General features: G+C 39.6%; 1 protein-coding gene across 1 annotated transcript in view; it reads left to right on the top strand.

Moving 5' to 3' along the window:
• The window catches only part of FNIP1 (folliculin interacting protein 1), a 106,649-nt gene that overhangs the window by 70,625 nt on the left and 9,689 nt on the right, over positions 1-26,335 (top strand). The window contains 7 exon segments of the mRNA XM_032212379.1: positions 5,055-5,138; positions 6,031-6,102; positions 6,783-6,918; positions 8,988-9,189; positions 11,225-11,310; positions 22,467-22,613; positions 24,877-25,046. Coding sequence (XP_032068270.1) covers positions 5,055-5,138; positions 6,031-6,102; positions 6,783-6,918; positions 8,988-9,189; positions 11,225-11,310; positions 22,467-22,613; positions 24,877-25,046 — 897 coding nt within the window.

A 26,335-nucleotide genomic window follows, 5' to 3' on the forward strand; every position in this document is an offset into this window, starting at 1 on the left:
TATCCATTTATTTAATCAATATCACTCACCTTTTAGAAACCAACTTGGTTTTAATAGAAAGCAAAAGTTCAGGAACATAAAACAAAATTTGTTTTTACTTATGGAACCCTGTTGCTTTCATGTACATCTTAAAATAATTGAAATATAGTTTTCTGATCCCTGCAAACTACAACATAACATATTCATTTAACTGTTGCTGTCCTTCCTCTCTATCCTTTACTAAATTTAAACTTCCCCAGCAGAGAACGGCAGATCACTACAATGGACAAGAGTTGCAATTCTGATTCAAAGTGTAACTGCAAGCCAGTTTTATGTTCAAATGGTTGGTACTGTGGGCAGTGGCATGGAAAGGAAGCTTTGTGTGCACTAGGCACCGTATAATGAAATATGTCAGTGTGGTAGGATCTATAAATATAACCTAGGTTTATAAAACGAGTGTTAATCTATAATTACGTAATGTAAAAGTAGCATAATTGAAGCTGCTCGGTATTGTATTCCTTAATGCTGCTTACTTATCTATGCCCAGTTTAAGAGTCGTTGACTTAACAGATATGTAAGTTTGTAATATCAAAAGGAAATGGAAAATGAATGGCTAGTGCAAATCGCTAAATGAATAGGTGACTTACGACTACATTTGGGACCAAAATCTTGGGTGTTGAACAAAACAGTCATTAAGTGAAACATACAAGACTGTTTCTCTCAACAACTGTGATTTGGGCGCTTCTGGTTGTGGTCTTTAAGCCATCTCATGAGTTAATTGGTTGAAGTTCTAGGGAAGGTATCATGGGGTGCCTTTGGGGGTGGGGGAGAAGACCCTGGAGGTTCCACTCAGGAGCTGAAAACCCTCCCTACCAAAATTCAAGCAGCATTTTCAGCACCCGAGTAAAGAGACACTTGTGCATGGCTTAGGCTGGGTCTCCCAGGGCCTGCCCCACCCACCTGAGGCATTCCACAATGAGGCTCCCTCTCCACCTTCTGCTTGGGTTTTGGCTCCCTCTTGTCTTGGGGAGGGGTTGCCTAAAAGAGCTGCCTGCTAAAGGATTTCAGGTCCCCTTTATGGACATAAGGGAACTCCTTCGCTGGGGTGCAGGAGTGGAGCTAAAATCTTTAAAATTTCAACACTGTTTTTGTGCCCTGCTGAAGAAATTCAGCTCTTTCACTGCATGGAAGAGAATTCGTTTGATAGGGTGCAAAAACGGAGCTGAAATTCTGAAGAATCTTGAGGATTTCAGCTCCCTTTTTGCACCCCATCAAATGAGTTCCGTTCCTCTCTGCAGGCAGCTCTTTCAGCCCACCTTTAGAGATGAAAGGAAGCTATCTTTGTAGGGGGACAGCAGCTTTCACTCTTTCCTGCCAGCTTCCCCATTGATTTTCTGCGGAAGCCACCAGAGAAGATAGCAAATGATGATCACATGATCGTGGGGTGTTTGGCAACCAGTCATAGTAAATGCCAAGCACCCAGATTGTAATCTTGGACCATGGGTGTGTGCGCAACATTTTGCAACAGGCAGAAATTCTTTATGGGCCATAAAGCACCCTTTTTGAAACCACTGTAATTCTGGACCTACATTAACCAATAGTAGCATGTCTAAGATTGTATATACACACTAGAATAATTACAGTCTCCTGAATAAAGGAAATAGCTTTTACTAACCATTGATCTTAATAACAGCCCATTTGTATGTATTTTTTAAAACTAAAGAGAAACCTAAACCTATTTTACTTTTATACATCACTTGATGCAGTATATTAAGAAATATAATTATTTTCTGTCGTTTTGAATATTAGAAACCATACAAACCTAGATTAATGCATAATCCGCTCATCAATATTTGTTTACAGTCCATGCTTCAGAGTCAGGCAGTACAAAAATGAGTTAATCTGTAACCAGAGAATTCTAGAAGCTAAATCAAATAGAAAGAATACTTATGAGTCATTGATTCTTGCTAATTCTTAGGTTTTTCAGAAGGTTGTTATGTGCTTTTGTATGTGGGTGAGCCAACCTTTCCAACTTATCTCTCTCCTGGCGGAACACTTAGTACTTCTGCTTACTATTTTTTGAAGCAACTAGAAAAGAATTTTTGTCACCGTGCAGCTGTTTGAATATTAAAATACATGCCTACACACACACACACACACACACAGTGAACAGAAGTCCTGGATTCAATAGTCATCACTGTTATTCATGGAGGTAGTCCTTTATTTATGACTATAATGGAATCTGGAATTTCTGTCATAAGTCATGACGGTCGTAGGTTGAATCACCGGTGTGACCAAGTCTAACTTTATGACTTTTTTGTGACAGGAGCTTTATAATGTTGATACACACACACACACACACACACACACAATTATCAATACAGTTATATAATGCTAGCCCATCCATCCATCCATCCATCCATCCATCCATCCATCCATCCATCCATCTATCCTGTTTCCCTGAAAGTAAGATCTCCCCAGATAATAAGCCCAATTGGGCTTTTGAGCACATGCACTAAAATAAGCCCTCCCCTGAAAATAAGCCCTCCCCCAAAATATTACCACACAGCAGCAGCCATGAGGTGACCACGCTCGCCACCTCCTGCACCTCAAAAATAATATCTCCCCAAAAATAAGGTCAAGCACTTATTTCAGGGATCAAAAGAAAATAAGACCCTGTCTTATTTTCAGGGAAACACGGTAGGTATCTATCTATCTATCTATCTATCTATCTATCTATCTATCTATCTATCCATCCATCCATCCATCCATCCATCCATCCATCCATCCATCCATCTACCCACCCACCCACCCACCCACCCACCCACCCACCTATCATTATCAATATAGTTCTATAATACTAGTTCACCAATCAATATATTTATATGGCTGTTCTAAAAATGCCAGAAACTAACAAAAGACATCATATATTGTGGTCACATGACCAAAAATACTTCAACCAGCCATAGAGATGAGCCAGTTGACAAGTGCCTGAAATGCTGTCATATGACCAGAGGGGTTTGTGTAGTCATCAGAACTCTGGAAATGAATCATAAATAGGTTTTGGGGGATGCGTTGTAACTTTGAATGGTCACTAAGCGACCAGTTGTAAGTTGAGAACTCCCCGTACTAGTGATTTACACCTAAAATCTGTGATTAAAGGATACTGTTCTTATTTTCTTCTGACAGAAGAGAAAGTACAAGGAATGCTTTTCTTTCATTCAACTCAAAACATTTTTTATCTTTCTTGCAAAGTGTGTGTGGGGGGGGGATTCATACACAGGGCCAGAATTCCAGGCACAGCATGTAGTATTAGCTTCCATTTGCTTTGGTGAAAATATTATGACATTTTTTTGGTTAGAAACAAGATGTGAACGTGAAATTACTCAGAGGCATAAGGGAGATAAAGGTCTCCTTTCATTTCATTTTCCGGCAATAAATCAATCCCACAAGGATTTGGATGAGGCTAAGAAGAAAAAAATATCTGTCGTTCATTAGAGCTGGAAAATTGGGTTGAACTGAAACTTGGGGCAGAAGGCAAGGTTGTAGATCATCTTTTGAAGGGACCATGGGGATATGTCAAAGGGATGTAGAACTGTGCCCTAGGCATTATGTCTTTGTTTCTGTCAGCTCTGGCTTCATTGCCATGGAAATGGTGAGAGGGCAAGAAGGCAACTCCTGTTAGAAGGCTGCAATCTAGAAGGCTGAGGGATAGTATTATCAAAGTGATTTGCCTCCCTCATGTCATATTTCATATGTGGAAGTTATGTGTGCATGCGCAAGTACACAAATTACAGGTAGTCCTCAACTTATGACCACAATTGAGCTCAAAATTTATGTTAAGCTAAGTGGGAAATTTTTTAACCCTATTTTATGACTTTCCTTACCACATTTATTAAGTGAATCACTGCAGTTGTTAAATTAGTGGCACCGTTGTTAAGTGAATTGGGCTTCCCCATTGACTTTGCTTGTTAGAAAGTCACAAAAGGTGATCACATGATCCCGAGACACTGCACCTGTCATAAATATAACAAAAAGTTGTCAAACATCCAAATGTAAATCACATGACGATGGGGATGCTGCAGTGGGCATAAGTGTGAAAAATGGTTATTATAAGTCCCGTTTTTCAGTGCCGTTGTAACTTTGAGAGATCACTAAATGAACTGTTGTAAATCGAGGACTACCTGTTGTTCCTTTAAAATATTTTAATCTGCTTTCAAAATAGATGATTTATGGCAGTGTTTCTCAACCTTGGCTACTTTAAGTCCTGTGGACTTCAACTCCCATTCTGGGAGTTGAAGTCCGAAGGACTTAAAGTCGTCAAGGTTGAGAAACACTGATTTATGGGTTTACTATGAGGATTTGTGAATTCAGACAATTGGGGGAAGGGGAAGAATTCTGAACCTTACAAAGAGAATTTTTATTAAGTAAGGCTTATTATCTGCACAGGTACATATAAACATTGAAAGCAAAAGGCATCCCTTCAGCCAGTGGTGGGATTCAGCCAGTTCGCGCCACTTCAGGAGAAACAGTTGTTAAATTTCTGAGCAATTTGATGAACTGGTTGTTGGAAGAAATCATTAGAGCAGAGAACTGGTTGTTAAATTATTTGAAGTGGGATTCAAATAATTTAACAACCAGTTCTCTGCCTTCAGCCCAGAAAAAACTAAGAAAATAACTGCTTTAGCAGATAAAGATAATACTTCTATGTTTATAAAATTATTAGGTACTTGGTGTATCATCATACTAATACAAGTCTGTTCTAGGAGTGCAAAAAATCAGGACTGTCTATATACAGTATATACTCATGTTATAATTATTTGAAGCTTTTACCTCATATACTGATTTATTCAGAATGGGGGGGAAAGAAACCTCCTGCATTAAAACTGATATGTAAATCTGGGAAGGCAATGCAATTTGAAGTCCTCTACTGTATTCAGCTGTAAAAGGTGTGGGTTTTCTTGTGTTTGTGGGTCTGCGTTTGTGTTGGCTTACATCTTCCCTTCCCCTCCACGGAATCTGTTCTGCTTTACTAACTTCATTCTTCCATGTGTATTTTACATTTTGCCATGTAGGTTTCTCACAGCTTTGCAGCCCTAGGCGGGCATTCTCTGAACAAGGTCCGCTCCGCCTGATCCGGAGCGCCTCTTTCTTTGCAGGTTTGCTATGTGCTGTATGGATAGTCTAGTTGGTTTGACAAATCTGAGTGGATCTGTAGTTTGGCCTTGGAAATAAGACCCTTAGTCACAGAAGAGAGGATAAGCTCTCACCCCACTCCTGCCAAAAGTGAAATCCCTGTTGTCTTCAATTCACGTCAAACCGAGGAAATCATTTGGGGTTTGGAAATCCCTAGCAATATTATAGGGATTACTCATTAGCTTCCGCAAAACTGAATTAATCTTAATGATAAAAAAAACATTTTATTTCACCATTTGCCTAAACCTGAACTAAGCGTCTCCTGTTTGGCTTTCCACTATCCAAGTTTTATTTCCATGGCTGATTTAGATTTTTTTCCCCCGTGGATCTGCAAATCTATGATTTCTGAAATAATTATGATCAAAAAACTTTTGATTTGGTAGATTGGAGTTCTAGCTTCTGCTTAGAATTTCGCCTCTGGTGAATAAGAATTGGCTGCAAATGCAGATAGTGTCATGCTTAGTTGAAGAAGCAATAGAAGTGCAAATCCAGATCTGATGCGTCGTAGAGCACCTATCCTATAGTGCTTGTCATATTCTTCTTTTCATTCTAGCACTGCTTATAGCTTGGTACCAAGTGCTTTTGCTCCATGGCTAACCTCCCTTTTTCGATAATATTTCGTTTCTGTTGAAATGAAGATGTGGGCTGCAAATACTGCCTGAACCTTTGTAGAAGCTACTGTGTATGACTAGATCTGCTTTGCAGCCTTCCTTGGTGATGGGTATGCCTTGCTGTTATTTTCAAAGTTCTAAATGAAGTCACCAATGAGCATGATTATTTGGTAAATTAAATGGAGCATGAGATGGTGAGAAAGGTTTTGTGAACTTGGATTAATGGCTGGTCTTCTCTGCATAGTTCACAGCAACCCTATGGACATGCCTGGCCGAGAACTGAGTGAAGACAGAGACAGTGGAATTGCAAGATCTGGTAATATTATTTATTGGTAACATAAGGGCCTGGGTTTTTCTTTATTGTATATTTATTTTGTCATTGTATATTTGTTTTGGTTGGATTACTAAGGCTTAATATGTTTTTTTATCTGGTACAATACTGAACATATTGAGCCAATACTGAGCCAATTCTTCTTTCATTCATGGTAAGCAAACCATGGCTTAGCATAATATTCCTTATTAGTTCAGCAAAAGCATTAAATGTATTAGGCATTCTTAAGAATAACTCGCCAAACAGTTTGCTGAATGCTGTAGCTTGAAAAGACTCAAATCTTGTTTTAACAGAAAGAAATATTGTATTAAAAAGGTATCGCTGTGGGGTTAGATCACTTTACGAAAAGTCTTTGACAGTGGAGGCAACCGCTAAAAAAAACATTTCTTCTAGTGCATCCTGGGCATATAAGTCTATAGACAGGATGCAAAACAAAATAAATACGGATGGGAGTCTATATCTGACATCTGAGTTACTTTATAGTCTTCTTTATAGAAGAAGAAGCAACATATAACCACTACAGAAAGGAGAAAGCCTTTTAAGCAATAATTGTTACGTATGTTCAGGTTTTGCTTCTCACATTCACAAAATAAACCTATGTTTCATGAATGAAATGTTTTTTTAAATGCAATCCCCCCCCCCCTCTTTTTTTTTAATTGTTGCAGCATCTCTTAGCAGCCTGCTTATCACTCCTTTTCCATCTCCGGGTTCTTCACTGAACAGAAGCTGTGCTAGCAGTTACCAACGGCGCTGGCGTCGCAGTCAGACGACGAGCTTGGAGAATGGAGTCTTCCCAAGATGGTGAGCAGATTGGAAATGCTGTTTGGATTTCCACATGATGTGCATAAGTGTGATTGGCTGACTGCCTGGAAGCCAACATCTTGGTGCACCTTTCAGTGCTCCTGCAAGAGAGTAAATATTTTAGGATAATGGTGCGAACGTAGAATGTAGCTTAATGTACATTTTATGTTGCGGGTTTCCCTTGGGCATTAGAGTTGTGTACCTAATCATTTGAAACAGAATTACCCCAAGTCGCTTTACTCCATATTATTTCCCAGTATCTACCGTATTTTCACCCATATAACCCGCCCACGCAAATAACCCGCCCACGCATATAACCCGCGGGTTTTCCGGATCGTGTAAAATATCTTCCGTATACCCCGCCCATGCATATAACCCGCCCACGCATATAACCCGCGACGAGTAAGAGAGAAGGGAAACAGCTGAGATGGGGGGGGGAAGAAACGGAGAAACAAGCCTGCGCAAGCTGGGGAAGAGGAAAGGAACGGAGGAGAAGGAAACAGCTGAGATCGGGGTGGGGGAAGAAACGGAGAAACAAGCCTGCGCAAGCTGGGGAAGAGGAAAGGAACGGAGGAGAAGGAAACAGCTGAGATCGGGGTGGGGGAAGAAACGGAGAAACAAGCCTGCGCAAGCTGGGGAAGAGGAAAGGAACGGAGGAGAAGGAAACAGCTGAGATCGGGGTGGGGGAAGAAACGGAGAAACAAGCCTGCGCAAGCTGGGGAAGAGGAAAGGAACGGAGGAGAAGGAAACAGCTGAGATCGGGGTGGGGGAAGAAACGGAGAAACAAGCCTGCGCAAGCTGGGGAAGAGGAAAGGAACGGAGGAGAAGGAAACAGCTGAGATCGGGGTGGGGGAAGAAACGGAGAAACAAGCCTGTGCAAGCCTCCGATCGTGCAAAATATCTTCCGTATACCCCGCCCACGCATATAACCCGCAGGGGGGCGCTGTGCATGTAAAAACCGCATATAACCCGCGGGTTATATGGGTGAAAATACGGTAAATGACTCCTTTTAATTCAGTGGGGTTTACTTCCCCCACTCCCAACTTACCTTATTTGAAAAGTATGAAAAGAAACTAGAGCATACTGTTTTATGGGACATTCATGTTGCAATAGACTATAAGCCTACTGCAACATAAAGTCTCCTGAAGATATGGGTTAAGAAGGGGCAAACAGACAAAAGCACAGGTAGGAGATGGAGGAGACTGGCAAAGCTATTTGTGAGAAAGCTGAATATGAACTGGCAGTGTGAGATAGCTTCCAAATATCGGGAAATTATCATTCTATTATATTTATTACTGAGTCAGCTTCACTTCCATTATTGTCTCCAATTCTGGGCACTAAAAGAAGAAATTGGAGAAAATGGAAGAGTTTCTTAAAAGAATAACAAAGACAATTTAAATTTAAGTCCTGTGAAGAAAATGTTGAATGTTGATTTTATTTATATGCCGCCCTTTTCCCCCCCGAAGGGGACTCAGGGCAGTTCACAACTCAACCAGGGAAGGGGGATACAAACAAAAAATTAAAACAACACAAAACAATGCATAATTAAAAACACACAACAGTCATACCAATTCGGGACGGGGGCAACAATGGAAAGAACTGGGAATGTTTAGTTTTGGGAAGATGAAAAAAATGTGATGGAATATTTCAAACTCTTGAAATGATGTAACAAAGAATGCAGTTCTTTGTTTGGAATAACAGAGTTAACGTGACAATATATTCCAGCTGAATGTTGTATAACATTTACCTGAAAGACCTATTTTCAGGATATGTTTAGAGGTTGGACTGTTGTGATTACTTGAATTGGATTCCTGTACACAGCAGAGAGTTGAAATGGGTGATTTGAATGGTTCTTCGCAATTCTATGATATTTAGAACTCTGGGCATTAATAGCAGATGCCTGGAACAAGCATGCTGGATTTTGATGAAAAGACTAAGATCTACTATTAATTTCAGATTATTATTTTAAAAAAGACAAGCGAGGAGGTTATTTTACTGTATCAAAGTTCTACCTGCAATATAGTTTGAAAAATTTCAAATAATTTACAGTTCTTCATTTTCTTATAAAGGTCAGTGGAAGAAAGCTTTAACTTGTCAGATGACAACTCGAGCCCAAATCCAGGAATTGTCAGGAAAAAGAAGATAGCAATTGGGGTGATATTCTCACTTTCAAAGGATGAAGAAGAAAATAGCAAATTTAATGAGTTCTTTTTCTCACACTTCCCTCTTTTTGAGAGCCATATGAATAAGCTGAAGAGTGCAATAGAACAGGTAATTACTATCATCACCTATACATACTTTTAATTTATTTGCTAATTGTAATTTTACGATACAGCTTTGTCAGTTCAATCTGCAAGGTTGAGATTTATCAGAATTCATTTAGAGGCATTAGACCAGTGTTTCTCAACCTTCACAACATTAAAAAGTGTGGATTTAAGCATACTGGCTAGAAAATTTTGGAAGTTTAAAGTCCACATATCATTATGTTGTCAAGTTTGAGAAACACAGTGTTAGACCAAGCTGACGATGGACATGCAGACTCTATAATGCTAATGTTAGGAAGTGGTCTTATTTCAGGGAAATGCATAAAGCTTTTGACATCGCTCTCAAGTGGCCAAAAAGGAAAGGCTGTACTGAGCTGATTTAGTTACTTTTGAGATACATGGTTTAATATGTATGACTACAGATCTCTGAGTTAAATTTCCTAGTTATAATTCCTCCGCTCAATTATCTTGCCAAAGCTATTTGGGCTTCCCTTTGAAATCCCTTTACATCCCCAAAACAGGCAAAGTCATTATAGTTATGCCATTGACATAGACATGTGTCTTTGAGTACATTCGCATATTCTCCACACTCTGATGTGCCTCTGCAATTCTTCCATGAACCTGTGTCTGTGTGTCCTCCTCTATATCTTGGGGCAAACCAGTGGTTGACTCGAGCCAAAGACAGATTTAGATTTGCTGATAGGTACTATTTGGCTGGGACCCAAGTCACTCCGTGGGGTGCATTGATGTGTGTGGGAGAGTTTGCCATAACATATTCTGCATCAGTAATCTAGTGTCTTTTGTGGACTCTTTTGCTGCGATGCTGGACTGTCCCTCTTGCCTCTAGTCCCTTACCACTGTGATTCCACTGCTCATTTTTGTTTTGCCTGTGTAGGAGACTGTACCACTGTTCCCCCCTCTTTTTAAAATGATAAATAGGGCACATTCATCAGCAGCACATTTGAAATAATCACAAAAAGCTTTTGAAAAGCAGTCAGTGTGCCAATTGGCAATTGCCTTGAGTGAGGCAGATGACATAGGTCTCTGCAGTCTTGCTTTGGTATATACTACAGATACACAGTCAGCAACACTGGATACACTGACTATGAGTGCACAGCACATGGTAGACAAAGGCTGCCAAATTTAGGGTAGGTTGGATTCCAGCTAGCTCTGACATGGAACAAGAGTATGGCTATTGGAATTGGCCTTAGTGAGTTGAAGGAATAGTTCTGCCATTCTCTTTCCTCTGCATATATTAAAATTATACAACATCCACAGCTGTGGAAACTGACTTCTGCTTGCAGAATAAGATTTCTTCTTCCTTGGACTCATGACTTCTCTTATATCTTCTGCATAGAAATCTGTCAGGGCTTTAGGGAGAATTCTAAGGCTGTAAAATGCACAATAGATAGATAGATGACTATGTCCATTAAGCTCCTGTACCCTATTTTAGTGGTGGAAAGTGTTGCAGTCTTACATGAATACAGTGCATTGTGCACATTCCTGTTGGCACAAAGCCACAGAGAGCTTAAATCAGATATGGGAATATCTATGTGATAGTGGGGAGCACATGATGGAACACCATGTGAATTCTGAATTGGGTCGTAGTCACTTGCTTCAAAGAGATAAAGAGATGAAAACAATGGATCTGATTACTTTAGGATTGTGACCCACATTAACCTGCATTCTACCTCGCTAACAATGAATTCTATTTACTATTGGGTGCAGGCAATTAGCTGAAGGATTTGTTTGAACATGTAATCTGCTTTTGCAGTGTGGGAAAACTTGGGCCTCTTTATAGCCTCTTGCAAGCAAGAGTGTAGAAAAAAGGGGCAGTGTAAATACTTGTTCCTCACATATCTCTATCTTGATATGAAACTTATCAAGGGACAATATTTATCTCATTAAAAAGAAGTCCACACACAGACATAACAAGAAAAGAAACCCATCCTTTGTTTGCCTGCTCAGGTCCACTTTAGATAAAACATAGCATATGACTTGGAGTTTTGTCTGATATTAGTTTAAACAATTTTTTTTTCAAGGCTATGAAAACAAGCCGGCGGTCAGCTGATGCCAGCCAACGGAGTTTGGCATATAACAGGATTGTGGATGCCTTAAATGAATTCAGGTGAGTGTTTTAATGCTTCTGGTAACAAACATATAATGCGGAAAATAAACTCTAAATTCACATTATTCTATGCTGAAGAGCAGTAATTAAACCATTGTCAACTATTGTTTAGAACAGAGGTGGTTAACTTATATTCTTTGCATGTTCTACATCCAGATGTTTTGGCTGGGGAAACTAGTGGGCTTCTGGTTGTCTATTTTTAGATCTAAAAGAAATGTTAATGCTAATGTTAGGCTTTCAATCCTGTTGCTGTTCTAGGGCAAAGATCTATAATCTGGGTGGTCTATAGTGAATCTGTAATGCAGGAGAACCCTGGGAACAGAGGTTTCTGCAGAAGAGAAAGTGGGGGCAAATGATGAAAGCAGCATTGCACCCCGTCTGCATTCCTTTTCTACAAGTGTGGGGACATGGCATGCATTAAGAAATGTATGTTTACAGTACAACATTGCTTTCATCATCATGAGAAAAGGTGTAGCTCCTGCAGACACTCCTATCCTGGAAGATTGCAATGCAACAAGAAGCACCAAGAACTTTCCTAGAGAATGGGAGAAACACCTTCATATATGTGAATGCCTTTTATGTAATCAATTGCAGTGATTCAGTCTCTAGTTGTCACGTATAAGCAAATCTGCTGCCATTTCTTAGAGATATTTAAATGAATCCAACTTTCCTAAGAGGAAGTAATGCCGATAGAATGATTGCTATTACAGCAGTTCATAAGCATCCAACACAGAAAACTAACTTAGAACTATATTTTGGGTGCAAAGTCTGTAACCTGTCATCTACTGTCTAGCTGCCTTTAATTTGCAAAGTTTGCTTGAAGAAAGAATAATGATGGATTTAAAATGTACTTCTGTAATCAATTCAAGTCAGCCATTCTGGGGTTTTGTTTGTTTGTTTGAAAAGCATGAGGTACAATGGATTTTGGATTCTTATTTTTATTTGATGTCTTATTTGATTCTTCCTTTTATTTGCTTCATTTGCTTCCATATTTGGAATCACGTTATTGTAAGTGTAAGTTCTGCTTCAAGAACTCAGCTGATCTGTGGTGTCTTCCTCTGAAGCTTGGAACAGACTTGGCACTTTGAGGATGGTTTGCATTAGCTTCTAGTGAAAAGCAGAAGAGGTACTGATGGGGCCATTACTTAGGAATAGAGCAGAAAGTATGTGCAGTCCCAGCTTCGGTTCTTGACATATCCCAGTCACAGGAGTTTAGTTTGCTTGAGAGATTGGAGAGCTACTATTAAGCAGAACAGATTTCGATGGGCCAACCAAATCCAAGCCTAGATAGTTAGGTGTGCACAGCCCAATGGCAAAGCATTTCACAAGGCCATCTCATGTTTGCTATAGTCTTTATTCAATGGAATTGCGACATAACAGCAAATGCTTTACTTAGCATAGCTCTTGAATTCTTCCCTTGGCTACTTCTTTTGAAGTCCGAATCATTGCTTGATGCCTTTGATCTGAGCCATGTTTGCAGGTATAGCCATGATTTTTAAAGGAGACTCTTCTCCTGGAAGATGGACACCCCATTCGAAATCCATTACCACCTTGGAATGTAGAGCTAGGATTAGGATTGTGTGGAAACAAGGAACAATTTGTCACTGGAGACTGTTAGCATATTAATGTTTTAATATCACATAACTCCTTCCACATAGGAACACTAAACAATGCCAGTCTAGCTTTACTGCTGCATCTCTGTGTTCTCTTTGGCTTCTGAAGGCTTCTGCTAATTAACTTTCAGCCTAGCTGATGCTACAGAGGAAATTCTGAAGACCCGTTTTCTCTAGAGATACAGGGCTGGCAGGATCCCACTGCCAAGAATGTCCCTTTTGTTCTGCCTGCTGACAACTGAGATAGTTCTTTCTTTCTTCCCGAAGTCAAAGTGCCACAATGTCTTGACATTGTTAGAAGTGATTGGAATGATCGTTTTTGTGTGCTCCCCACATTCTGTTTTTGGGGTTTTCTTCTTCACTGCAAAAGCAGATGCAACAAAGAAACTGTTAGAATTGGGGAGGGAAACACGTGCCAATGGCTGAATGTTTCTGCTTCAGTGGGAAAATTACTTCCTCTGTGCTGTATTATATTGCCTTCCTAGCCTCCTTTTTATATCCTCTAGTCTAGTATGAAATTGTTGCTGATGGCTACAAGGAAACGATGACGTCTTTAGGGAATTGCTGTTAGTTGCAATGTTCATGTCGTTAAAGAGGTCTAGCATTCTTCCCCCAAAAGTCTGCTTAACATGAATAAATGTGCAAGTATCTGTAAGCTGTAGCACATTGTATCCTGGAATGGACTCGGGGAGGTTTTGAAAGAGAGGAGGTGTTTCCTTGTACTGCATTGTATTTTTTAATATTATTAGTGCTGCTACTATGCAGACATACAGGGCAAGCAGCACTCCAGTACTGTAGGATTTCTCTGCAGTTACGATTTGGCTTGGAATTGCTTTGTTTATCTTTAGAAGGAACATTTCTCATTTGAACTTTGATTGGACTTGCCTTGGGCTTGTGTTTAGGGACTGATTTTTTGAAATGGCTCGCCCTTTTTATCTTCATGGAGAATATTAAATAAAAAGGGAATGGCTTGCTACTGAAGTGAAAGAGCAACTGAAGTGAAAACATTTCAGAGAGGAAAAAAAATCAATCCTTCGTATTGTATATAATTGAGACATTTGTTGACTAAATCTTTAAGCACATGACATGTTGATTATGTAATTGGTTGGGAGGGAGGAAAATAGAGAAGTGCTTGGCCAGTAATGTGCCCAGAGATCTGAAGTACAGTAAATATTCTACAGCAGCAGAGCTGGGTGCATAGAAACCAAAATATTGTAGAGATGAAACTACCTCTGAGTTATTTTACTGTTTAACTAATCGCGTTAATGTGTAGAAGAGCTACTGTTGCCAGAGTGTTTGATAACCTAGTGGGAATTTTGGAGTTCTGCAAACTGCACAGTTTATCAAGTATTTATATTAGCAGTAGAGTAGCTAGTTCACTTTCCAATCTTTTTCCTCCCCTAAAGAGTCAGCATGCCAAGGCATACAATGTTTTCTTCATTCCTTTAAAAGCTTGTATCAGGACTTAGACTAGTATTTTTCTGTTTCCACATGATGGGGAACTAACATGGATGTTTTCAAATGCACAGTGGAGTGCTATGCAAAGAATCAAAGTGGCTGCCAATAGCTATAGACCTGCAAGTTGCCCAACCCTTTATTAGCAAATGAACCAGCAGATAATGATACCCATTCACGTACAGGTAGTCCACAACCTACGACCACAATCGAGCCCACAATATCTGTTGTTAAATGAGATGTTTGTTAAGTGAGCTTTGCCCCCATTTTATGATTTTTCTTGTCACTGTTGTTAAGTGAACCGCCACAGTTAATAAGTTAGTAACCCGGTTATTAAGTGAATCTGGCTTCCCCATTGACTTTGCTGGTCCGGTTGTAACGGGATCACATGACCTTGGGACACAACAACAATCATAAATATTTACCCGTTTCCAAGCATCTGAATTTTGATCACATGACCCTGTGGATGCTGCAATGGTCATTAGTGTGAAAAATGGTAACGTTACATTTTTAGTGCTATAGTAACTTTGAATGGTCTGTTGTAAGTCGAGGACTATCTGTACAAAAGAAAGAATGCTTCAAGATAACATTGCTGGTTGCTTCCAATTTTTGCACTTTTCTTTAGACAAACACGTATGCATAGAGGGCGGTTCATCTCTTGTGGGAACCTGAGGGGAATGTTCTTTGTGGAAAGTATAGGCTTTTCATAAAATCTGCAAGTGAGTGTTTTATAATCTTATTTCTACTTACAACAAGCTACAGAATAGCTTGAACAATGTAAAAATAAGAACTAGGATGCCAAGAGTTCTAATATAAGGAATCCTGTTTTTACTGCTCTCATAACATTGCATCATTCTTACTTTTCTGTTCTTCACTGATTATATATATTTTAAAAAAAAGACTCTGCCTCCAAACTTTTGTCTTGTTTATTTGAATATGCTGGCAGAGGGGAAAGAGTTGTCAGCTGGTGTGAGTCTGCCTTGCTTTCAAAAGAAGCTGGTTTTTTAAGGAAACCAGCCTTATATAAAGGCAAGTTTTATTTTTAGCATATGAATGTTTCTATCAGGTTTGAGGCAAATGGGTGGGTGGTGGGTGGGTGTGGATGATTAATTGGAATTGCTGACAAAAATCTGAAAAAGGTTGGTTAGCACCGAAGTGTTTCAAATACTAAAGAAACAGCAAAGGAGCTTTTGTCATCGAAACATTACAGGGAGGAAACGAGTTTCAGAATTTAAATCAGTCACTGAGAGGCCCATGAAAGATGAGTTCATCCAGCCTTAAAGCAACCAGCCCTCAAGAGGCCATACAGTAATTTTGCTGGCATGTGCATTCAGTGGCTATTACATTTTTAAATAATGACCATATGGGGAGAGGAAAATGTTCAGAAAAAGGAAGACACATTGCAAATGGGAAACATATCATGAGCTTTGAAAGCCAGTGTGCACAATGTTTTAAAACACACCCCACTACTCTCGAGAATCTTTACATTAAAAAACAATTTGTGCATCATGACTTCTTTGGGCAAAAGCAGGTGTTATAGGAGAGTTGCAGGTTCCCCAACCACACCCACTTATCCCCCCCTCTTCACTGTGTCTTCAGGACAGCTCTGGCGGGGTTACAGGTCACCCCTTTCCCTGATACAGCAGAAATCTGACGGTTCTTCAGAGAGCCCTCCGGAGAACATATCCTGTTGCTGGAATTCAGGCCACACACACCCTGCATCATGACTTCTTTAATTTACAAAGTGTCTGTGTAATTTTCCGTGCCAAAAAAATAACCCTCCAAGAAATGCTTTTCTGTTCACACTTCAACATATTATGAATTTAATTATTCCTTTCCAGAGTAAAATTTTTGGCTTTTGGGCTAAGATCAGAACAAGTGGAAAAAATAAGCACAAAACAAATCAGGTTATTGACAGCACTTTGGCTTTTCCAAGTTCAAAATGAATGGCCTTCATTAAACAGGCAGATTTTTACTCTTGTATCATCTGTGGGGAAGTCTGCCAAAACCTGGCTTGCCTAAGTACCTAATTTAGGCCTGTTTTCCTCTTTTATAAATTATTGCCTAAAATAGTCTTCCCTAACTTTATATACTTGTGTTATGACTGCAAGTTGTAGAATTTTCAACTAATTAGATACTAAGTTGGAGATAAGTAAATTAGTATGCTAAGAACTGCGTGATATTAATCTCTTTTTATTCAATTTGAATGTGATCAAGTCTAAAGTAATGTTCCCCAATCTTGTCTCTTTCTTGCTAGATGATTTAACTGTTGTTATACCAATCCCTAAATATTCTTGATCACGATATCTGGGATGATGGAAATTATCTCCCATTACATCCAGAAGAGTCTTGAGTTGGAACACTGAGTTAAAGCCACAATTTTTGACAAATACAGAGTAGAAATGCAAAAACCCTACTACATATATGTTGTATTTGTGCTGATAAATAAATAAAGGGAGACTAGTATAGATCTATTTCAAGCTATTTAGCTCTCATCAGCTAACCATACCCTTACTGGGATTCGAACCTGGGCTGTATTACATATTAGGCAGATGTGTTAACCACTAAGCCACAAGGTTCTCCTCCTTTATCAGCTGAGCCAGGGAAATAGGTATGTATTTAGTGCCCCACCCCTGGTATGCCCAAATATCTCGGTCTATCGGCTCGTCACAAGAGACCATCCAGACAGAAACCCAATATTTTTACTGTTGCCTTTGTTACATACACACACACATACACACACACATACACACACACATACACACACACACACATATATAAAATGAGCAGTATGACAAGGCCTTGTTTCCAAACATTGTGTTACATGAATGTACTCCACCGTACCCCTTTTAATTATACAATAATTATAATTATCATAACAGTAGAAGGAGGGGAACAGCTTCTGTCTGGTCTAAAACTGATATAGTCCTGTGGAACCAAAAGAAGAAGTTCTAAGGCCCTTGACTTTGTTTCCCACTAATCAACACCTGCCCAAATGACTAAACTGCCCTACAAGTCACCCCCATTAACTATAGGTAGGCTTAGACTTGTAGATATATGTGTATTTCTACAATTAGCCTGTGTCCTTTCGTCCCAGTTCCTCTTCTTAGGTATGCATAGCTTCCTTTTTTCCCAGCCGCGACCGTGTTCCCACCCCACCCACTCTCTTTTCTTGGTAGTGGCCACATCGACTTGATTAGGCCTTCCTCAGAAAAAAAAGAGACAAAGAGATTTCCCAGAGACTCATAAGATGTCAATGTGGGGAAAGAATTGAAACAGTCTGTGACGTGCTTTGGGCCTTACATAATCTCTGGCTGTGCCCTGTGTGATGGTTCTTTGAGGAGGGAAGGAATCGATGCCTGCCGCTTGCTTATCCTGAGAGAGAGAGAGAGAGAACCAGGGAGAAATGCAAGGCAGGCTGTTCACCCGCCCTTGGCCAGTTAATCCTCTGCCTAGTGCTTTGTGCAAATTACTTCTATATCTGGCACGGAGGGTTCCCTTCGCTGCAGTCACATGCCTGCTGGCGAGCGGCCAGCGGAATCTGATCTCTCTGAGGAAACACTATCAGTTGCAGATGCAGCCACAGTTACCAGAATAGTAAATAAGGAGTCACAAGACTGGAGCTAGCCTTTCAACGAAAACAAATCGTTGAATATCTCTGGCTTAAAACAGAAAGTCTTGCTTCCTCCTCCTGTTTCTCTCCCGCCCTCGAAGTACCTATGGACTATTCAGACTGAGGTAGCTTTGTGAAAGCTTGCTTGGCGGTTTGTGTGTGTGTATGTGTGTGTTTGTGTGTGTGTGTGTGTGTTGAATATGCTGAAATGGGACCCAGGAGGCCGGTTTGAAAACTTTGAATTGCACCTCAGCTTTGCAAAATGGGGTGATTTTTTTTGTTTTTTGTTTTGTTATGCAAGTTATATCTTCCACTTCAAGCATTGGGTTTTTTTTTGCTTTTGGTGATGGTGGTGGGAATTCTGATGGATGACAGATCTGGGTTGCAGTCGAGGAAAGCCAAAGGAATGAAAGTCACCCTGAGAGAACTGTAGGTTTTCTTCTGATTTTTATGTTTAACTGTGAGTCTACATCAGTGTTTCCCAACCTTGGCCTCAGGAGGGAAAGTGGACTTCAACTCCCAGAATTCTGCAGTTCTGACGCTCTGGTAATGAAAGAGCAAGCAATATTGTGCATCATAGAAAAAAATACTACAGAATAGCTTTCTATACCTTTCTAATCCTCGATCTACGGCCAAAGGTGAGCTCAAAATTTGAGCTCTGTTGCTCAGCTGTTAAACAGTTGCCCTGTTTTATGACCTTTCTTGCCTTTTATGACCTTTCTTACAATTCAGTTGTTAAGTAAATTGTTGCAGTTGTTAAAGTTAGTAATGTTAATAATGTTAGTAAAGTTAGTTAAGTGAATCTGGCTTCCCCATTGACTGTTGCTTGTCAGAAAGGCGCAAAAAGTTGATCACTTGAACCCAGGACACTGCAACTGTCATAAATATGAGTCAGTTGCCAAGCGTCTGAATTCTCATCATGTGACTATAGGGATGTTGTAATGGTCATGTGAAACACGGTCATAAGTCACTTTCTCCATTGTAACTTCAAATGGCCACTAAATGCATGGTTGTAAGTTGAGAACTACCTATATTAACCCTTGTCAATCTATTTTGGAGGACACCTGCTAATGATGAACAGTTTCTTTATGTTTTCCAAACTTTCATAATCTCCAGGACCTTTTAGAGCGGCTAATATTAATTCTCTTTTACAGGGGCTTAGTTTGAATCACATTGATATTGTTAATACAGGTAGTCCTCAACTTACGACCACAATTCAACCCAAAATTTACGTTGCTAAGCGAGACATTTGTTAAGTGAGTTTTTTCCCATTTTATGATCTGTCTTGTGACAGTTGTTAAGGGAATAATTGCAGTTGTTAAGTTAGTAACACGATTGTCAAGTGAATTTGGCTTAGCGATTGACTTTGCTTGTCAGAAAGATCACAAAAGGTGAAAGATCACAAAAGGTGATTGACCAGGACACTACAACCGTTGCAAATGTGAGACAGTTACCAACAGTCTGAATTTTGATTACATGATCATGGCGATGCGGCAACGGTTGTAAGTGTGAAAAATGGTCATGTCACTTTTTTCAGTGATGTTGTAACTTTGAACAGTCTCTAAATGAACTGTTGTAAGTCAAGGACTACCTGAATTTAAGTTGACCAATTTTTCTAGGCTCTGTTGTAGTCTCTTTTCTCTGTGAGAAACCCTTAGCTTGTCATTTAAAGAATTCCAGGTTGGATAGTATAGAGCTCATGAAATCGACACACACAGTTTCAGAAATCACTAAGGATGATAGAAAACAGCATTAGTATTTGGCAAGGTACCTTCAAACAGGCCACTACATCAGTTTCTAAACTGCATATAGTGATAACCAGAAAAATGAAGTAAATAAAGCTTGAGAGATTGTGTGATTTTTTTAAAGTATGGAACAATAACGATGCTAATAAGATTTCATTCTTGGGGTTCTTTTTTCCCTCTTGGATTGGTACATTTTCACACAATATCCTCTTGTCTGCAGAATAAGTGATTTCTTATCCTATGTATTGCTTTCATTTTACATGAATTGGTTAAGCAGAAAAGTTGTTTTTATTGGTTTATTTACACAATGCTGTTTAAATATGACAACCCTGCCCCAAGTGAGAAACATGCTGAAAATAAGTACAATAGAAAAAATAAGGAAACAAGAAAGAAAAATACATAAGGTGAACAGGAAAAGAATATGCAGTTAGTTTAATGATGAGTAAATTACTTACTTACTTACGGAAGAGTAGCTTTCCTTTAGCCTAGTATTCTGCAGATATGTTGGACTTCAACTATGTTAGTGTGTTTCCAACTAACATCGCCAAGAAAAACAAGTTGAAATATAATATTGATAAACATTGCAAAAATGATGAATGTTATGATAATGATGATGAAATATTGAAGGCACATTTAAACTTGTTTGTAACTTTTAGATTTACTGACAGCATTTGAAACTGTGTGTAAATTGTATTTGTTTACTGCCTAAATAAGACACAACAATAGACAAAAACTTGTTAAGTTGAACCAATAAATACATAATTGTACAAAGAAAATCTCTATTAATTCATTTAGAACAAATAGAAGTTTAGTAGGGTTGTTTGTTTAAGATGAGCAGTCACACCAAGGGTGAAATCCACTTACTTTTGATACCAGTTCAGTAGCATTGTGAGCGAGTGTGCATGCCAGTGGTGGGTTTCAGTTGGTACGCCCTGGTACATGCATACCGGTACCTGCCCGAAGCAGCAGCCACAGTACCAGAACGGTGCTTTGGGGGACCCTCCCTCTCTCCCTCGTTCCTTACAAGTATTTGAAGGAAATGGGCCATCTGCTTATGCGCAAGCTGTGTACCGCACCTGCACAATGCTCTGCCGAGCAGCTGGAGCATCGCAGGCGGTGGGTGTGCATGCATGTGCAGTGCATGGGCCCATGGTGCATGCCCCTCCCCCATTGCAGCGTATTGGTTGCAACGGGAACCGAAACCCACCACTGGTGCATGCGCAGGAACCTCCGGGCATGCGCAGAGCATCAAAATGATGTCTGGGTGGGTGGACAGAGCTGCTACCGAGTGCACCTGACAAGTGAGTAAGCGAACAATGAGGTAAATGAGGGGGGGAACTGTGGCACGCGATTTATATTAGCTAGAAAGCAGGAAATCCTGCTTTCTAGCTAATATAAATCACGCGGCATGGCTAATCATCGAAAAAACCAGTTCACCCAAACCAGTAGAATTTTTTTTACTACTTGTTCGGGTGAACAGTTGGCATCTTTGCTACTGGTTTAGGCGAATCGGTCCGAATCGGTAGCATTTCACCCCTGAGTCACACTATTATAAAGAAAATCTTTAGAATTTCTCCAGTGTTACTTATTCCATTTTTTTATCCCAAATCTCAGAACATGTTGAAACTCAGCTTTGCAATTTCTGTTGTTCACTTTGTGAATGAAAAACTCTACTCACTTGTTTAATTACATAACTGTGCATATTATCCAAGTCTAGATCTATGTAGTCAAGCTAGGACTGGATTCTACAATAATTGAATTGGGATGCCTACCATGCACTGTACCTTGTCTTAAATCTATACATTTTTATAACTTTTTTCCTCTTTTCTCATATCTTTCTGTTGGCATGCCATTGTTTTATTTAGTTTAGATAGGAACTTTCTCTTGTTTGAGAAACCTTGCCCCATTCTTTGAAGGTATCATTCTCCATATATTGCAAAAGCTGAAATCTTCTAGAAGAAACTTATTTTACTTTCTCTCTTGCTTTGAATCTCTCACACATTTTTCATTTGTGATCACTTATGCAAATATTCAGCATAAAGACAAAAAATATCACTTCATTGTGGCATTATCTAGGAAGTCTATTAAATGCTACTAATAATATATTTGTGCTTGTACTCACACATGATTAATTGATCAATGTAGTTATGGTGTTTGTGTTTTATATTTAATGTGGTTATAGATGATTAACATATTTTAACACATTTTAAATAATCTCATTTAGATTCTTGAAAATGAAGATGCTCTGCAGTAAATAGTTATAAGTTGCTTAGGTCTGAAGAGAGCTCTTAAAAGGCTTATACTGTAAAAAAGAAAAAAATGTTAATATAAATTATTTCGAAGTAATGTTATTTGGTCATCATTCAACTAAATATAAGTGGCAAGTTGAAAGACATGAATAAGGAGATGGAATGAGTAGAGAAGGGAAAGATGAGAAGTTCAGTCTTTGACATACTGAGCTTGAGCTGACAATGAGGCATCCAGACAGAAATATCAGAGAAGCTCTTGTAAATATAAAGTTGGCTAGAAGATGGGGGCCTAAGGTTGAACAGGGTGCTTTACTATCCTCAGTATGCAGGAGATGCTGAAAGCAAGGAGGTGAGGCTTCTCAGGATTGGGGCTATAAAAAAGGGACAGTTTGATTTCCCCCATACAAAAATGCCTCTTTGAGCCATGTGATATAACATTTATATAGGTAACCTTAATCTTGTCTCTTTTTTTTGCATTTAGAACAACAATTTGCAATCTCTATACTATGCCACGGATTACAGAACCAGTATGGCTTACGATGATGTCGGGGATGCCCGAGAAGAATCAACTCTGCCATCACTTTATGAAGGAATTTACTTTCCTAATGGAACAAGCTTCCAGGAACCAGTAAAGCATTCCTATATTATCTTTTTTTCCCCTTTTTAAATCTTGTAGCAGTTTATTAAGGATCACATGCATAGCAGTGTCCTTTCCCCCCCATAAAAATGCCTCAAACCCATAAAGGATGCTATTTATCAGGATCTAAAAATATACCCTCAGATGACAGTGAAGGGTAGAAACCTAAAAGAAAATTACCTCAATTGGTAACTAATTTCAATTTTCTCTTTGACGCCAAATTTAAACTGCTGAATTAACATTTTAAATCTTTAATTGTAGCATAATTTTCAATTCTAGACAAAAAACCACCATTAAAACAACAAATAATGAAACAGAATTCAGTTGCTTAGTATCAATACTACTATATAACCCTGATAGCCAACAATAACTTGAAACACAACTATTATAAAATATTTTAAGTCTTTTTTCAGCCTCTTTAAGTCATGGTTCAATTCGGTTTCAAAAAAAAAAAAAGAGTTAATGTTGCTGTAAAAGATTTTAGCCAATGAAACCTGATGGCTGAGTGAAAGAATACAGATTTGCATAAACAGGAAGGGAAACTTAAGATGAACTGCCAAACCATATAATCTCCAAAGTGCTCAGTAACCAGATGCTGGGAAGCTACCAGCTGCCCAATATCATATGTTAACTACATTTTCTTAGCTGGGGGGGGGGGGAGGAAGGAATGTAGACTTGCCCTTGGGAATGGTGAAGAAAAGAACAAACCATTAAGGGGGAACTTTAAAAAAAAATTCAGCATGAGAAAGAGGAAACCACAAGAAAGGAAATCAAAATAAATTATGCTATGATTTTAACATAGCTAAATAAAAGCGATGATTTTGTTTTATGTAAGGTGGAGCATAGAGAAAATCCATCTTGATAGATTTTCAAGATTTTGTTATTTTACCCTCCAACAATAAAGAAGATTCCTGAAATTCCTGCCTTCTATGTTTCTTGAATTTGCTTTACTCAAAGGGCAGACAGTTGAACTGATGCAATTCCATCGTATATTGTATCCAGATTTCAAAGCTTCTTTAAGAATACTATTTATTTACTTATTAATTCAATTTTGAAGCCACTTGAATCCCTGGCAACTCTTAAGTGGCTTACCGATAAAAAATTAAGATCAAGAAACAGGAAGACAACTGGCCAGGGACACAACCCAAAGAACCAAACAGCAAAACAAGCACAATCTTAAACTAAGGTCTGAGAAAACAACCAGATCTTTAGCAATTTGTGGAAAATAAAAAAGGTGAGAGCAGTTCAAATCTCAGGATGATGGTGTATATCATTCTACAGGACAGGAACTATCACTGAGAAGGGACGCTTCTGAGGTTCCCCAAGATGTCACTGTTTAATTAATGGGACCAGGAGACATCTGGATAGAGGTGGTTCCTCACATAATCAGGCCCATGCAAGATTTTAGAAGGAATAATCAGGATCTTAAATTGCATCTGGAAGCCAGCTGTCAACCAGTGCAGTTTGAGAAGCAGCAGGGATGTTACAATAAAATATAGAGCCGAGGTGGCGCAGTGGTTAAATGCAGCACTGCAGGCTACTTCAGCTGACTGCAGTTCTGCAGTTCGGCTGTTCAAATCTCACCGGCTCAGGGTTGACTCAGCCTTCCATCCTTCCGAGGTGGGTAAAATGAGGACCCAGATTGTTATTGGGGGCAATATGCTGACTCTGTAAACCGCTTAGAGAGGGCTGAAAGCCCTATGAAGCGGTATATAAGTCTAATTGCTATACTGCAGTGGTCCCCAACCCCCGGTCCGCGGACCGGTGCCGGGCCGTGGAGTACCTGGCACCGGGCCGCGCAGCGGCTGGGGGCCATGATCGCTGCAGCGGCCGGGGGCCATGATCGCTGCAGCGGCCGGGGGACATGATCGCTGCAGCGCAAAGGCTCCTGGGCCGTGCGCAAAAGCTCCTGGGCCGTGCGCAAAGGCTCCAGGGAAGAGAGCCCCGCGCAGGTACGCAATCAATGTGTCGTCGCGAACAACGCCCCCTCACGCCTGCGCGCGCTCAGCGGGCCATGGTAAAATTATCAAAGGCTGACTGGTCCGCGGCGATAAAAAGGTTGGGGACCACTGCTATACTGTGTCAGAGTTTTGGAAATACCTTAGACTCTGTTCCCTGATCTGGAAATGTTAATTGAATTATCTCTTACATAAGGGACATGTATTACAGGCTTCCTTTTACAGAAGTAAATTCATTCAAAATCCCATACTTCAGTTCTTCAGTTTCTAAAGAATGTTCCTTTTTTCCCATCCAGATTTTTACCTGCTCTTCTAACTGCAGTTTTGACTAACCATCTGGCCTGGGTGCCAACTGTCATGCCAAATGGCCAGCCACCCATTCGAATATTTCTAGAGAAGCATTCCTCACAGACAGTGGACTTGTTGGCAAAGAGTCACCCGTACAACCCACTGTGGGCACAATTAGGTATGTTTTAAACTACCTCAGCATATTTCTTCCATAAACAAAATATCCTTTTGCTAAGCTGTTTAATTCCTGATTGCTAAAACAGATGTATTCGAACTTTAGTTTCTTGCCACATTTGTTAAGCGAATCTCTGCACTTTTTAAGTTAGTAACGCAGTTGTTGAATGAATCTGGATTCCCCATTGACTTTGCTCATTAGAAGGTTGCAAAAGGTGATCACGTGAACCTGGGACACTGCAACCGTCATAATTGTGAGTCAATTGTCAAGCATCCGAGTGTAAATCACATGACCATGGTGATGGTGCAATGGTCATAAGTGTCAAAAACGGTCATAAATTACTTTGTTCAGTGCCGTTGTAACTTCAAATGATCACTTAATGAACTGTTGTAACTCAAGGACTACCTGTATTTCCAGGTTTGTTAGTCAAATTTCTTACAGTCTGATTCTATGCATATTTATTCAGAAATAAGCATTATGATAAATTATGAATTCTGAAGTGCAAAACTCTGGAAATTTATCCAGTTGATCTTAATAGATTGGGCACTGTTATGCATTAAGCAAATCACATTCTGTGGGAGTTTTATATACAAAGTTTCAAGACAGCTGCCAGTTTGTTTGTTTTTTATTATGCCTGGGCCATATCTGTAGCGATGGTCAAAATGAGCTAAAAAATACAGGAGTAAGAATCAATTGACAGTAAGGTCATTGTACATTCTTATAGAGTAGTAACCAGATGAACAGCTGCATCTGAAATAGTTCCAAATAGAGAATGTCTAAAAGATGTTTGAAGAGAAGTTACAACATACTGTACATACTATGGAACAGTTTTTGGCTATAATCATCAACGTAGACAGATTGATCTGATAGTAACAATTTGAGATAGAACCAATGCAACCAGAGTTCTCTGCAAACTATTCTGAGAGGTACCCTCCATCAATCATTTCTTTATGCATGTCCAGACATTTATAAATAATCTCAGAAATGCTATATCAGGCTTCATGACTTTGAATGATTTGCCCAGCCCTAGAGTTTTGTTTGGGGGGCATTCTCATTCTCTCTCTCTCTCTCCCTCTCTCTCCCTCTCTCTCTCTCTCTCTCTCTCTCCTCCCTCCCTCTCTCCTTCCCTCCCTCCCTCTCTATCTCTATCTATCTCTTTTAATTGCATTGCAAAATTCATGATAGGAAAGCCAGCTGGCTTGGTTCTTCTCCTGGTAGTTATTTCTGTCCTAAGTGTTGGGAAATAGAAAGATACTCTGCCTTCTCATAAATTTCAACAGTGACAGTGCCGC

This window comes from Thamnophis elegans, chromosome 2, assembly GCF_009769535.1.
Source record: "Thamnophis elegans isolate rThaEle1 chromosome 2, rThaEle1.pri, whole genome shotgun sequence".
NCBI lineage: Eukaryota > Metazoa > Chordata > Lepidosauria > Squamata > Colubridae > Thamnophis > Thamnophis elegans.